Source organism: Meleagris gallopavo, chromosome 14, assembly GCF_905368555.1.
Source record: "Meleagris gallopavo chromosome 14, MGAL_WU_HG_1.1, whole genome shotgun sequence".
Taxonomy (NCBI): Eukaryota; Metazoa; Chordata; class Aves; order Galliformes; family Phasianidae; genus Meleagris; species Meleagris gallopavo.
The window spans coordinates 6,243,271-6,258,554 of record NC_139417.1 but is presented as its reverse complement, the minus strand read 5'-3'; the positions used below and the strand labels follow the sequence as shown (position 1 = coordinate 6,258,554).

Sequence of the window (15,284 nt, the reverse complement as noted above, 5' to 3'; positions counted from 1 at the left end):
GTGCCATACCGTACCGCACCGCACCGCATACACACCGCACCGCGCGGGCTCCCGCCGCCCGCCCCGATCCTCCGCCCCCGCGCAGCCCCCTCCCCTTCCCCGCCACCCGCTTCCGCCCGCGGCCCCGCGCATGCTTGGGTTATGCAACAGCCGCGGCGCGCGGGCTGCGCGGGCCGCGCCGCGCCGGGGCCGCAGGGCAGGGCAGGGCAGGGCGCGGGGCCGTGAGGGCGGCGGCGGGTACCGGGCGGGCACCGGCGTCGGAGGCGCGCTCCCTCCCACCCCCTTCCCGCCCGGCTCCGGAGCGCGCGCCCCGCGCGGTGAGTGGCAGCGGCGGCCGCCGCCAAGTCCCGCCCGTTCCGCTCTCCCTGCTGCAGGCGGCGGCGGCGGCGGGTTGGCTTCCTGCGCTGTGCCGCTCCCCCTCCCCCCGGCAGTCGGAGCCGCAGCGGCAGCAGCCCGGATCCCCGAGCCATGGCTCTGTGAGAGCAGCACATGGCGGCCGCGGCAGCCATGAGCCCCCCCCTGATCCATACGACCCCCCGCTGAACGGCCGCCCGCAGCCTCCAGCGCGCCCGCCCGGCCCCGCCGCTCCCACCGCCCGCCCGCAACTCCCGGCCCGAGCCCGGACCGCGCCGCTCCGCCGCCACAGCCGCCTCCGCCGCCGCCGCGGGGCCTCCGCTCGCCCGCCCGCCGCCGCCGCCGCCGCCGCCCGGTGCTCACCATGGGAGTGCAGGGCTTCCAGGACTACATCGAGAAGCACTGCCCCAGCGCCGTGGTGCCCGTCGAGCTGCAGAAGCTGGCGCGGGGCAGCCTGGTGGGGGGGGGGCGGCAGCGGCCCCCGCAGACCCCGCTGCGCCTCCTCATCGACGCCGACAACTGCCTGCACCGGCTGTACGGCGGCTTCTACACGGACTGGGTGAGCGGCGGGCAGTGGAACCACATGCTGGGCTACCTGGCGGCCCTGGCCAAGGCCTGCTTCAACGGCAACATCGAGCTCTTCGTCTTTTTCAACGGCGCCCTGGAGAAGGCCCGGCTGCACGAGTGGGTGAAGCGCCAGGGCAACGAGCGCCAGACGGCGCAGCAGATCGTCAGCCACGTCCAGAACAAGGGCACCCCGCCGCCCAAGGTCTGGTTCCTGCCGCCCGTCTGCATGGCGCACTGCATCCGCCTGGCCCTCATCCGCTTCCACATCAAGGTGAGCCCCGGGCCCGCTCCGATCACCCCCCACCGCCCCAGGCGGGCCGGCCGGCCGCTCGCGGGCGCCCTCCTTCCCCCCCCTCTCAACCACTTCGAACGGGGCCGAGCCGGGTGGGGCGGGCTGCGCTGCGGGGCCGCGCTAAGATGGCAGCGGCGGGCCTGCCCTGCCCCTGCCCGGCGCCGGGCACCGCGCGGCCCCCGCCGCAAGATGTCGGCCCGCGGGGGCGGCCTCGATCCGCGGGGATCCGCCGGTCGCGGCGCCGAGCGAGCGCCGCGGGGCCTCTCTCCCGGCCGGGCTCCGAGCGGAGCCGCGAGGCCCCGGGCCACCATGTTCTTTGGGGCCGGACTCCGCGCGCTCAAAATGTCCCTCCTCGGCCCGGCGCCGCTGCCCGCCGGGAGTCGGGAGGAAAAGAAATCGGCCGCGCGGCTCTGCAACAAGTCCCGGCCGGGCCGGCGCGCTCCAACTTGCGGCAGGCGGTGCCGTGGAGCTCCTCCGGGTCCGGAGCGGAGCGCTGAGCGCCTCGGGTCGGCGCGGGCGGAAGGGCGGCCCGGCGGCGGGGTGCGGCCCTGCCCGGGGAAGTCGCGCTCGGCCCGGAGGCCACGGCCGTAGCGGGGTCCGTGGCTGTAGGAGCGCTGCTGGGAACTTGAGGCGCGGTGGAAGCGGCCCCTGATCCGCGCGCTTTCTTGTAGCGGGAAAATAGTCGCGTTCACCGAGCACAAAGTTACAGACGCCGTGCGGCGAGGGCGGTAGCCTCGCTTTGGTTGTGGATGCACCGTCAATCTCAGCTTGTTATGGAGATGTAGAGATCCTTAGTGAAAGTGGCGTACACATGACGTAAAATCCACGCTAAAATATAAATGTTACTGCAGTATCGCAGTAAATAGCATGCAATATGAAACCGCTGTTCTAACGGTGATAGGAATCGGATGTTTGGGTACACTGGGCTCTGACATGGGCAGTGCTGCACACCGGTTCCTTAATGCTGAAGTGCCGCTCTTGGCAGCGGTGTCACCTGTAGCACCGTGTTTGCTCTCAGGCTTAGCGGCAGCATTAGCTGCTTTGCCGTTTTGCGGTAATAGGCCTTGTTCCTAATCTCCACAAACAGTTTTAGGATGTGTCGTGCTGGGCCCCATGTATAATCCTCATATAAAAATGGAAGGAAGTTCAGTTTTGCTGAGTGGAGGGTGATGTTTGTGTGAGGTGAGCACTTAACAGGCGGCGCAGCCAGCTGCGTGGGGCCATTCCCTGCTGCTGGCTGTGAGGCAGGACTGAGGGCTGGGCTGTGCTGTGCTGCACAGGGGGTGGTTTGCTCTGTTTGATGCCTCTGTGCAGCTGTTGGGGAACTGCTTGGGTTGGTTCACATCCAGGATGGGTGATGTATTTCATGGTTATGATGGCAGCATACATAATACTGTCTGTTCAGTACTGTTGCGCTTGAATCATATTCTTGTTCCGTTTTTCTTCTTTTCTTACACACTCTAATCTCTTTATAAGTCAGCTTTATTGCGTGGATCTTTCCCATTCTCCCCCCACTCTTTTCCCAGCAGCCCCCCTGGTGGGCGTGCAGCGGAAGGACCTCACACGTGTGATTGTTGTTTGCATGTACGGGTGACTTTATTTACACGTGCACAAGGCAGATACCAATTCCATTGCCAATTCCAGTGTTATCTCACAGTTTACTTCGAGCAGTTGAATTTGAGAGTTCTGATTCACTTCAAATATAAAACTCATTTTCATACTTGCAGGAAACATTTGAGCCTTGAGTGGAAGGCGTCTGTGCAGACCTAGGGACTGGCTGTGGGCTTAATCTAATTTGGTAATTAGAGAGGAGTGAGAAAGGAGCGTATTCCATCCAGAACAATTACAAATCGCTCGCAGATGGTTTCAGCAGGATGCAAAAATAACAGGTTCCTCCCAGCTACAACACGTATCCTACGGGCTCCTGGCTGTGCTGTGACCTGGTGTTTGTCTGTTTGAGGGAGGGGCAGTAATTCCTAAAAGGAGCTTTTTAACACAGAGTACATTTGCGAAAACTGAAATATTTCATCACCACAGATCTTAACACCTTCCCTTCTTTGGTGAAACTTTGTTCTCAGTGTCAGAACACACACGTGCCTGCTACTCGTAGAGTTCTCTCTCTGACCTGACATCTCTGCATGAGATTTGGTCTCCAAACCCGCTGTGATTCCCACCGTATGTCATCTCTGATGTGTGGCTGCCTGGCTGCAGCTGCACACTCTGGTCCTCTGCTCTGGGAGCTGCCGGCCCCGGCTCGTGCCCTGCACAAGCTCTGCGCTGCAGCTTGTCTGTTCTGGGACACACGGCTCCCATTGCAGCTGCCCAGTGACTGGAGCATGAGTTGTGGTGTTACATAAAGGGCTCTGGGCTGGGAGCGCTGTGTCAGAGTGCGGGGGGGGGGGGGGGGGAGCATGGAAGGAGGAAGCAGATCCGAGCAGGCTTCCTCTGTGTGTGCTGCCCACTGCCTGCCTCACAGCTCTGCCGGAGATCGTAGCAGAAACTTGCTTGGTGTGCACTCGGAGATGGTTGGTTTAAATATTTAAATTGATACACCCTTAAATTAAAAAACAAAAACAAAAGCACCAGGGAATGGCCTAATTTAAAACATACTGAGACCTATGTTTTTGGTGAGAAGCCTTCCCTGAGTTGGTCACGGTGTGTACTTGACACTTTCTAGTTGTTGCTGTGGTGCTTACAGCTGTTCCTGTTGTGTGTGCAGTACCATGTGTGCTGTGCAGGGGACAGGGAGAATGAACACTCTACTCTTCCTCACAAACACAATTAAGTTTGAAAGCCACTGTGACATAAGCATGTTTCTAAAGAAGTCCTATTTTCTTAGCACTTCAAGAAGGAAGGTAGCGTTGGGAGCAGAGCTCTGTGAGCTTCTCCTGGCAATGGGTGCAGATCTGTGCAGGGCACTGCTCTGGGTGCTGGGGACTTTGCTGAAAGGGAGAGGCTGCACGGGAGAAGCACAGTGTGAGCAGCTTGTGTGCAAGGCTGTGGTCAGTGCTGGGTTAGGAAGTGCCTTAAAGGCAGCAGCAGGCAAAGGATGGTCACATGGGACTCACTGGTGGGGTGAGCTGCTGGCTGGGGTTAGGCTGTGACTGCAGGCAAGCAGCAGCTCTGGCACTGGTACCACCGTTACAGTGCATGCAGTGGCTTCAGCTCACAGTTTGTGCTTTGCTGTTCTGGTACAGCTTGCTGTGTACCTTGTTACAGAAGTGCCTGGTGAGGCTGGGTTGGGCCAGCGCACAGCTCGTGCAAGATTTCTGAATTGCTGGATCCTGTTGGTGTAGATGGGGAAGGCATTGAGTGGTCTTAGAGGGATCTGAAGGTGGAAAGAGGAAGCAGTTGGGCTTCACAGGGCACACGGGCGTTTGGAAGTTTAAGAAAATTACCCCTGCTGTCTTGGGATAGTTTGTTACTGTTAGGACAGGGCCATAAAGCTTGATAAGTGATCTCGTGGTAGGGGTGCTGTTGTGGGGCACTTTGGCTTGGAACTGCTGAGTAGCCGCAGCCAGAGGGCTGTTTTCCTGGAGCTAACACAGGCTTTGCTGCAGTAATGTGTTTAGAGCTTGAGTGTTCCTGTTAATAAACAGTTACTTCAAATGGGCTGAGCAATGCATAACGCACTCCAGTGTGTAGGCCTGCAGCACTTGGCGCTGTGCTCCCGAGCACTCCTTGCAGCCTGTCCGTCTGTGCCGTGTCATCGAATTTTCTAATTACTGTCAATATTCTGCAGGTGTTTCAAATGCACGTTTGTGGTTTGAGAAGGACGCAACATATCGTAGTATATGTGCTGAATCAGTGCTGCCATTTCGCACTGTCGCTAATTACTCTGTCTTCCACTACAGGTTGCACAGAGCATTGAGGATCATCATCAAGAAGTAATTGCTTTCTGCAGAGAAAAAGGTTTCCATGGTTTGGTTGCATATGACTCCGATTATGCATTGTGCAACATCCCGTACTATTTCAGTGCCCATGCCCTAAAACTGAGCCGTAATGGGAAAAGTCTCACAACAAGCCAATACCTAATGCATGAAGTTGCCAAGCAACTGGACCTGAATCCAAATCGCTTTCCTATTTTTGCTGCTCTTTTAGGTAAGTGAAGTAATGAAGGAACTTGATGCTAGCAGTCAGACTTATGATTTCAGTTCCTATTAAATGTTTTAAAGCGTGTGTGATCTGACAAAGCATCTCAGCAAAACCATGCCTTTGTTTTAGTCATTCTGGCTGCTCTTGAGGTAGGATGCAATTTGTTTTATTTATTTTTTATTTTTTAATGAGGTCAGGCAGATGCCAGATTTGTAGCAACCTGTGAGTGATGCGGACTGTGGCTGTATGAAAACAGGAGTAGGAAGTAAGAATTCTGTGAAGCTCTGCCTTGCCAAAATGTTCTCAGTGTTGGGGGCGGAGAGGGGAATTCAGGACACTTGGTTCTACTGGCTCTGATCTGCCATTGCACACACATGGTCTGATTTTAATAATACAGTTTTCAGACTGGAAAAGTGTACTTCTGTATCTTCAAAATCACGTATTTAAGTGCAGATTTTTGCATTGCAGGGACTTTTCCCCCTCCGGATAAATATAGAATGAATATGACAGCTGCATTAGAAATTCGGTAAAATTCAGTAAATCACCACAGAAAGTCTGAATGATCAGCCTCTCTCTGCTCCACCAGCTTTGTTTGGATAGTTCTTTAGTCCTTCTGCTTCTAAGGCTAGGTGGGGCAGGATTTTTAAGGGCCACAGATCAGGCTTGCTTGAGTTTCACATCTCTGCTGAAATGGGACGGTTTTAACAGGCTATATTGCCCCTGCAGTGCTATGGCATAGTGGTTGGTCAGACAGTCTTGGATGGAAGAATGAATTAATGGCTAATAAGAGTTCACTCCAACGAGTAAGATTTATTTCTAAGAGTATTTTGACTTTATTTAGGTTAATAAACACAGAGTAGCCATGTTTCTGATCATGTCGAACCGAACAGAGAAATTGAGCAAAATGGATTTTCATTTTGTTTTCTCACTGACTTTGTATTTTGGTGATATAAACATAAGTCTTATTCGAAAGCTGCAGATGAGAAAGGCTTATGTGACATTGCCTTAGCATAAAGATATTTTAATAGTCTTTAAAATTAAGTTGTTTTTAGTGCAGGCAGATACTTTCTGTATAGGAGGCAAAGAAGCAGAGTTGTCTCAGAGCAGGAAGCCGCAGGTGTTTGACTAGCTGGAGCTGGGTTTTGTTGGTGTGCTTTTTGCCTATTGAGAGCTGTTACCTGGCTGTGGGGAAGAGTGGCAGATGATTGGCTGAGCTGCAGCTTAAAACAAAAGCTGCGTAAATTACACTGCAATCCACTATTGCTGGGCTTTGTTTTGGATTCTATAAATAAGTTGTTGAATGCCAATTCAGTGAGTAAGAATTACTGTTTGAAAACCAGTTGCAGATATGCTATATAGAATTAATGTGAAGTATGTGTTAATGATGATGTTTTAACTTGTGAGAGCCTTACAGTTGCTTGGCCAGTTAAGACGCGTTACATTAATTGTTGTGCAAAAAATACACTAGTGACTTTTTTTTTTTTGGAAGGTTTTGAAATTTTCTGGAAGAAGCTTCTGAATATTTTCTCTTGATGTCTTACATGGCAAAATATTTTTATTTGCTTATAAGAGGAAAAAACCCTGGGTCACTTCAAATCGTTAGTATTTTGTAGTTTTTTTTCCCCAAATAGATACAGAGGTTCAGAAAGCAGTTCAGATGATAGAAGTTTAGCTTTGTGTATTCCTTGGTGTGTGCATTCAGTATGAGTAAGCAAAATAGAACAGAAGATATTCTGAGTTCTTACTGCGATGAGTAATTTGGTATATTAGTGCATGTTATGAAAGCTAGGTATTTGGTGATATAAACAAAGTTTGTATAAGCTTACAACAAACAGATACTGTTCGATTTGAAGTACCAGCAACGCTTCTCAACTTCGACATCCTTAGAAATAAAGTAAGTTGGTTTTTTAATGATATATTGAATGCATATTTGCACATAATTGTGCATAGTGTGCAACGTGTTAAGCAGGCTTGCTTATTCAGATCTATTATCTGTCTATCTATCTGAGGACTTGAGTGTCTGTTCTGCCTTTGTTCCCATGGCCTCTTTGGGTGTCTTTTGAATGTTGTAAGTAGACTGAAGGAAAGCACAATGGGAAAGTATAAGTGAGCACTTGATTACATGGGAAGGTGTATGCTCTTCAATTCTGGGCACAAGGACACAAACTACTGCTGGTGCTAGTGGTTTGTTTTGGAATAAATTAATGTATTCTGAAATAACAGCAGTGAAGCTGCTGGTCTAACGCTTACAGTTACGCAGTGATGGACAGAATTGTCAGAAAAGCTCTATCAGTATTCAGCTTCAGGTCTGCAAATCACTTTCCCTGTGTAGAGACAACTCAACTGCTTGTTTTCAGATGCTTTCTTGTCATTAACTTAAAGGGTGAAGAGTCGAAAAGTCTTGAAGGATTTTGTCAAACACTCAACAGTAGGAGGGGTGTGTGAAAGGGCGCCTAAATGGGCAGTAAAAGAAAACATTCTTGATAGCAAATTCTTTGGGATTGAGTTACATTTCTGGGTACCATCTCTGTATGTGAGTATCCAGCAAAATGGTTTTGTGAATGTGCCAACCAGGCGGATTTTTAAAGGAAGGGTTTGTTTATTAGTTCTAATAGGTTTTTCCTTCTTACAACTTCCCATTTAAACTTCTATCCTAATCCCTGTTGATATAAACAGGGAGTTGACTTTGGTTCTTTTGTAATTTTTGATTGAGGTACCTAAGAATTGTTTAAAAAAAAAAAATGAAACAACAAAACAAAGGTGAGGGGGAGTGAAAAGAAAAACGAACAGTGTGAGGTTAAGGGCTGTACATTGGTGAACTCTTTAAAAAGGGCAGTGGCTTTTATTAGTTTCTGATTGCTTTAAAAAAAAAAAAATTAAAACAACCTAAGGCATACATTATAATAAACCATTAAAATGGGAAAAATCAATATATGTTGAGGTTGTTCAGCCAAGTCAAGAAATAGAGGTTGCTTATATAACGTTGATCTCTTTCCCGCTGTGGCAGTACTTTGTAACGTGTGTATGTAGGCTCGTTCTGTTTCTCAATAAAATTTTAGAGCCAGTTAAGGTAAGTACAGCAACATCTGTGACCTGAGCATGGAAGATACTGCTGTGCTTCAGCATACTGAATGCCACAACCCTGCACGTTGTGGGAATTGATCAAATGGTCAGACTGTCAAATATGTGTGTTGGAGAGGATGGAATTAACTGAAATGACAGATGGAGACCAAACAAGATTGAAGTTTTCGTAGATGAGAGAGAAGCTCTGACTATTTTAAGATAATCTTAGAATCTGCAGGAGTTGCCATTAGTTAGTATGAAAACGTGTAATGGCCTGACTGTAATTGATTTTTCCCAGACCTGCATTATGATGGCTGTCTAATCCTAACTTGATTAGATTAGTAAGAATGTGGCTGTTACAGACAAACCTGTTGAATCTTTCTGAGGTTTCAGGTTTAGCTCCTAATGAATAAAGATTATAATGTCTTCCTGCTGGAGACCCTGGGAAGAGGTGACGTACTGATTGGACAAGACTTCCCTCTCTAGAAGATACCCTTTAGCCACCAGGCAGTGGACAGCTTTCTTAATTTTCACGTGTTGCAGAGCATTAAAAGCAAATTCAGATATTTCCCAGGCAAAATATTAAGAAAATTCTTGTGGCTAATTTAGCACTGTTGCATTATTTGAGTTAGGTGAAAGCTTGAGATATTGTGCAAACTGGAACACAGAAAAAAAAAAACAAACCATCCCACCTAGAAGTGTATTGATAACAGTGAAAATTGTACTTCATTGCTCATCTGCTACTTTATCAAAAACAAGCATTGAGGATATTTGTAAGTTTTCTACCAAAAGTGTAACAACATGTTCTGTCTTGTTCTTTACGAAGTTTGGAGTCACAGACACTGAACTCTGTCAGAGGATGATTAGTTAGCCTTCAATTAATTCACGTGTTCAAAGTGTGTCCTTCTAAGATTTTTTTTTTTTATGAACATAATGTGCTCTGTAAAACAAACAATCTTTTAAGTGATCTTCCATGTGGTGTGAACAGTCTGGTAGTTAGAGCTATCGTCTTTGCTCATTGGAGCAAGTAAGAAGTTCCAAATCACTTTGATGCCATCAGCCCTTGTCTGACTTAGTAGGTCAGTGAAAGAATCTTTAGGAACTGGGATCCTCCAAGTGTTACTGAAGCTGCTGGTGTTGCCAAGGGCTAGATAAATGTGCCTGGATGTGCATTGCTAACAGAACGTGCTGGGATGCAGGATGGGCTTTCCAACTTGGAGAGCAGCAGAGTGTGTTTGTGTACCACCGCACCTCAATTATGAAAGCCTTTTAAGGATACTCTAATGAGACATGCCAGATGAGGTTGATGCTATGTGTTGTGATTGGCTCTGTTGCTTCTCTAGGTGACCTGGGTTTCCTGAACAGTGCTTCTTGGACAGAGGGAAGTGTGTTTTGTGGGAATGGTAATACTAGTGAGGCTTTTGTCGAGTAACAGAAAGATACATGCAGGTTTAATCCCTTGTAGGTAAACATATTTTTTGGGAACTGGGGACTGATTGCAGATTTGTTTTGCTGCATGTAGAATCAGTGTGTAATATTTTAAGGTGCATTTCTGAAATAAAGCTCTGTATTTTTTCTAGGTAATCATATTCTACCTGATGAAGATTTGGCTTCATTTCATTGGAGTTTACTTGGTCCAGAACATCCACTAGCTTCACTTAAGGTACGGTTTTATGTAACTGCTAGCAATTTAGCTAAAATCAGTCATGACAGTTAATCGGAGCTGTGTAATAGATTATTACTTCAGATGTTTTGCTAATACAATAAAGGTCAAGAGGAGGCTTACTCAGAAAGGCTCAGGTTAGCCTGCATGGCTCATGCAGATTTTTGAGTCACAGCAGCTATGCAAAGTGCTTGTTCTCAGTCATTCTCTGGTGTTCCTCTCTGTTGACTGCAGAGCATACTTGGGGTGATTAGCCTTACCAGACTAAACTTAGCCTTTGTGATCTCCCTCATTCCCCTTCAGCTACGTGAGCTGTACTCCCAATAGCTTCTCTATGTGGTTTCACTTTGAGATGTAGCTTCTCTCTATTTATTTATTATTTTTTTAGAGGAGAGTGTTTTACTCTAGTCATGTTCTTCAACCATCAGAAATAATTAGCAGGGTATTTTCCTACTAAATTATATTCTGTTAATCTGAGTTTGTGTGTAACTGTTAGTTGCCTGAACCTGTTAAATTAAGGTGGAAATATACCAGTTTGGGTTGTGCAAGAAAATCAATTGTGGTCTGTGTTCAGTAGGTTGTGTTATTTTGTTTTTTTTTTTCTGAGGCAAGTAGCTTGTCTGGTGCTCTTAGTTTACAGTATGTCTGTTCTGCTGCTTCATCAAACTTGCTTTGTGCATCTGCCAAGAAGCTATAAGAGGGAGTCTGGACACACTGAGAATGGAGTAATAGTGATCTTTCTTTTTCTCTTCCACAACAGACATGTCTTTTTCTCTTAAGGTATTCCATATAGCAAATGAATTTGCTTTTTGTAAATTCTGTAAGCTTTTTTTTGTTGACACTCCTAATGTTTCTTAAGCACTGAAAAAATTAAACTTATTTTGTTCAAGGTTTTTTGTTTTTTGTTATCGCTCCTGATTTTAGGAAGGTAAGTGTCAGCGTGTCGTAGTCATAAAACAATACAAACATGCATGTTTGCCACAGCCTTCTGATATTTGAGGTGAAAAAATGAAAGAATGAAGGATTGTGTCTGTATTTTCATTTTTGACTAGGCTGGGTGAGATGTAGGACTTCTCTCAAAGTGCTTGATAAAACTTTCAGATGTGTAGGGTACTTTCTTGAGTTTCAGACTGAGTAGATCTATATTGTAGGAAGATCGGAGTACGATTGCAGAGATCTTTTGAAAAGCCTTCTAAATGCTTACTGAGTTACTCCACTAGAATGCAAATTAGACTTTGTCGTCTTTGCTTATGCATTTACATTTTCAGTGAAAGCACCGATTGAGTTTTTTTTACCTGACATCCTAAGGAAATGAAATTTGTTTCGTAAGAGATCATTGGGCTGATTTAGGCAGTCCTCCCTTTGTTTAATCTCTTGACCAATATAATCAGATTTGAAAGTAGTTCCCATCTGATTGTTGTGAGCTGTGTGAAAGCTGATACACTATTATTGATGAAAAAGACCCAAATTATTGCCCTTAGTGAGGGAAAATGCTGGCATATTGCTTCATTTCACAGCAGCTGGCTGGTCAATTATTAAATGCATAGCTGCAGTGTTACTGTCTCCTGACTGATATTCGTGTCAGAAGTGTCAAAGAAGCTGGGCTGAGGCAGAAAGGTCACCAGTCTCCCATTAGTTACTGGTCATGGAACAGCCTGGGTTTTTAGCTTCAGTTTCAGCTGCACCTCGTGGTTCGAAATCATAATTTGCTTCAGTAGATCTTCGCTCAATTTTATTTCATATGATGCATCTCAGTGATGTCATTACATCTATCTCTGTGGAGATAGCTTTTGTTAATTGCAGATGTACAGAAAACAACTCTGCTTCTAAATTTTGTGGATGTTTAATAAAACTTGAGGCACGTATATGTCAGCCATAAGTTAAAGAGCATGAAGTAATTTCAGTAAGGTTAAAAAAATCAAAAGCTATCTTGGAAGTTAGAAAGGGTTGGGATAGATAGGGCCTATACTATCAAATCTTGCTTTTTTGCCTCTATTCAGAGTTTCTGGTAAGGATTTTCCAAGCCCAGGGCTCTTATTCCACACCTCATTAAGCTCATTTAGTATTTAAAAGTCGTACTGTTGCATAAATATTTTAATCTTTTATATCTAAGTATAATCTCGAACATCAGTGCTAAGAGTTACAGTTCCTAGTGGTTGATTAGTTGCTTGTCAGTGAGATCTATGACAGATAGTAACATACAATTTATTTTCTTCATTTCTTCTCAAGCTTTTTTTTTTTTTTTTAATAAGACAGAATGGTTACTCTTCCTAGAATAGAAGCTTTACTAGTTCACCAAGTATGACGTAGAATAAGATTATCAGTCTTCACCGGTAGAAAATTGGCTTGTCTGGCAGAGTGGAAGTGGACCTAACTGTCAATGACAGCATCTTATGACAGCAACTGTCATAAGGTGCCAACAGCAGCAACAGTGAAATTCTATCAACAAATTTAAATGAGATTACTTGAAATTGAAATGAGAAGAGTTCTTAGAACTCCTGAGAAAGAATTCAGTTGCTAGACCTGGTGTGGAAGCTAGCACTGTACTGTGTTTTATCTGTGTGCTTCAGGATTTATTTTTGAGAGATCTAGGAAAAAAAATTGCTTTCTGTTCTGGAAAGCTTGCTACAGAATAGAACTTCAAAGTCAATGTATTTTTGCGTCAGAATTGAATTAGGTGGGACAGTTCTTATCTCTAGAATGAGTTGGTGTTGATCTGGAAGAACACAGCATCAAAGAAATGCAAACTCTGTATATGCAAGGGAAAGGTAATCTTAGAAACGAGCCTTAGCAAACTTCCCTTTTTGGAAGGAGAAGAGTATGCAGGGAAACTGTATGAGATGGATGTCTTCATTTGTGATGGATTATCTTCCTGTTAGGATGGATTTGAAAGGATGGATTTGCTGAACTCTTTGGCAAGCCCTTGATATGTCCACCATACAATTTATCAAATCTATTTTTACCCAGCAAAATTATCTGTCTAATCTCCTTGGCTTCGCAGTACAGGAACAAAAAGAGATGCTTCCAGAAGGCAATCCAGAAATACTTGGGTACTTAGGCTGCTTCTGTGAATTGTTCCACGTTCTTGTCTTTCTCCATTGACTTCAGAGGATGTCTGCCAGAGGGAGACTAGTAAGCTAAATAGGTGCTTGATGTGATCAGATGCAACTCTTAAAATATGCTTAAAGTGTTCTCGTGCTGAACATGAAGGGTCATCACAGTGGTGATTCAGGCTGGAAAGGGCCTTGAGAGGTCATCCAGTCCAAACTCCTGTTCAAAACATGGTCAACTTGAGGTCAGAACAGGTTGCTCAGTGCTTTACCTAGACTTGCCTTGAAAACCTCTGCGGTTGGAGATTACACAACTTGTCTGGGCAGTCTGTTCCACAGCTTGACAATCCCCATGGGAAGAATGTTTTTCCTGGCACACGAGCTGGACCCATCTTGTGTCTGTCTGTGCCTTTTATCTGTTGTCTTTCTGCAGTGCACAACTATGCAAAGTCTGTGTGCTTTTGATAGCCTTTTAGTGGGTATTTGAAGGCTGCTCCAAGGTACTCCCCACAGCTTTGTCTCAGCCAGGCTGACTAAGCCTCAGTCCCTCAGCCTCTTCTCACAAACCAAGCTCTCCAACTCCTTCACAGTCTTCATGGTTTTCAGCTGAACTTGCTCTGCTTTCTTGACCTCTGTCTCGTACTGGGAGCCCAAAGCTGAATGCGCTGTTAGGGAGGTGATATAATGAGCTCCTAGGAGCAGGAACCCTCCCAAGATAGGTCAGCTAGCTGTACTCTTGGGATGCCGGCCTGGCCCCAGCTGCCCTCTGCTCTCTGCCTTGCTGGCTCATCTTTGGTTTGCCTCAGGCTTCCATGGCACAGCTCCAGCCTGCATAGTGACCAGATGCAATGCTTGCGTTTGTACTTGCTGAATTGCTTAAGGTTCCTGGTGGCCTGTTCCACTTGCTTGTCTAGGTCTTCCAGGATGGCAACTCAAGTTCATGCTGCTGTTCAGGAGTGTCATGCAGATCCTCTTATACTCTATGTGCCTGTGTCATCCCTTGACTTTATGCTTGTGCTCTTCCCTTATATGTAACTTTCACATGCTGAGACAAGATGCAAACTGTTTGGATGGGATCTCAGTAGAAATTACTACACAAAAATAACAAAACCCAGATAACTTGGATTCCTCAGGTCTTCAGCCTTTTCTCTCACCGATGTAAAAAATGTTCCTTGTGTGTCACTGCACAGTAACTAAACTTTCAAAGTCTCTTTTTTCAGTGCTTTGAAAATAAAAGTAAACTGATTATTTGTTTCCAGCAGGCACAATGGTAAACGCAAGTACCAGTGTTGATTAGCCTTTAAAGGCTTTGTGGCCAGGAGATGGTGGCAACTCTAGTTGTCCCTGAATGGGCAAGTTTTTCCAAGTGTAGCTTAAGTGCTTCCTACACTATCCTAATAATCCAGTGGAGTTCTATCTATGTGAGCCTTTTCCCTTCTGACAACGCAGTTTTACAAGTTGATTTTGTCAAAACGAAGGCTTTTTAAAAAATGTTATCTTTTAGCTTCGAGGCTTGTAATGTTGCTCTCAGCCTCTCACTTTGACAAATACCTTTGTAGGATTAATTTCCTCTCCCAACTTAATTCTGCCAAAGTGCATTAGTAGGTTGCTTGTGATTCTTGTCAGCGGTCCTTCATAAAATGAGTCTCTTTAGAACTAGGTAAATGCATTTTTCAGATGTCACACATGTTGAAGGAATGAGGTTAGAAAATGTAATCTACCTCCATGTTTGCCTTTTCAAAATTCATTTTTCATGTTGTTTGTATGAAACTCTTCTGTGGATGAGAAGGAAAAAATCAGCTTCTATGAGGAAACCTTAAAAAAAACTGGGGAAGTACGACTCTGATTTTGTTCTGAAATTCTTTAAGTGCAGCTAACGGCAAGTTTGAATAATTAACAGATTTTCTGTGAATTTTACTGCTCTCTTATTTTTCCCATACCTAATAAATGCCTAATAATAATATATTTTAATTCACACATGATTAGAAACTCATTTCTGATCCAGTGCAAAACTGAAATTTTGGATTGCTAGAAAGTTCTAAAATGAGTAGGAATCTTCTTACTAATGGGAAAGTTGATCTCATTTCTCCACTTCTCTGTTTTGGTTTCTGTGGAGCTCATAGTACATTTCATTTTGAAGGTGTTCTCACTTACGGGCCAAGTATCTTCTAAAACAGAGAAAAAGAAAAGAAAAACCAGA

General features: G+C 45.8%; 1 protein-coding gene across 2 annotated transcripts in view; it reads left to right on the top strand.

Annotated features, from left to right (window-relative positions):
• The first annotated feature begins 382 nt into the window (after positions 1-382).
• The window catches only part of FAM120A (family with sequence similarity 120 member A), a 51,001-nt gene continuing 36,099 nt past the window's right edge, over positions 383-15,284 (top strand). For both annotated transcript variants that reach the window (XM_085235766.1, XM_085235764.1), the window contains exons 1-3: positions 383-1,192; positions 5,068-5,314; positions 9,952-10,034. In XM_085235766.1, the coding sequence (XP_085091892.1) occupies positions 719-1,192; positions 5,068-5,314; positions 9,952-10,034 (804 nt within the window). In that variant the 5' untranslated portion in view covers positions 383-718. The remainder of the gene's footprint in view (positions 1,193-5,067; positions 5,315-9,951; positions 10,035-15,284) is intronic.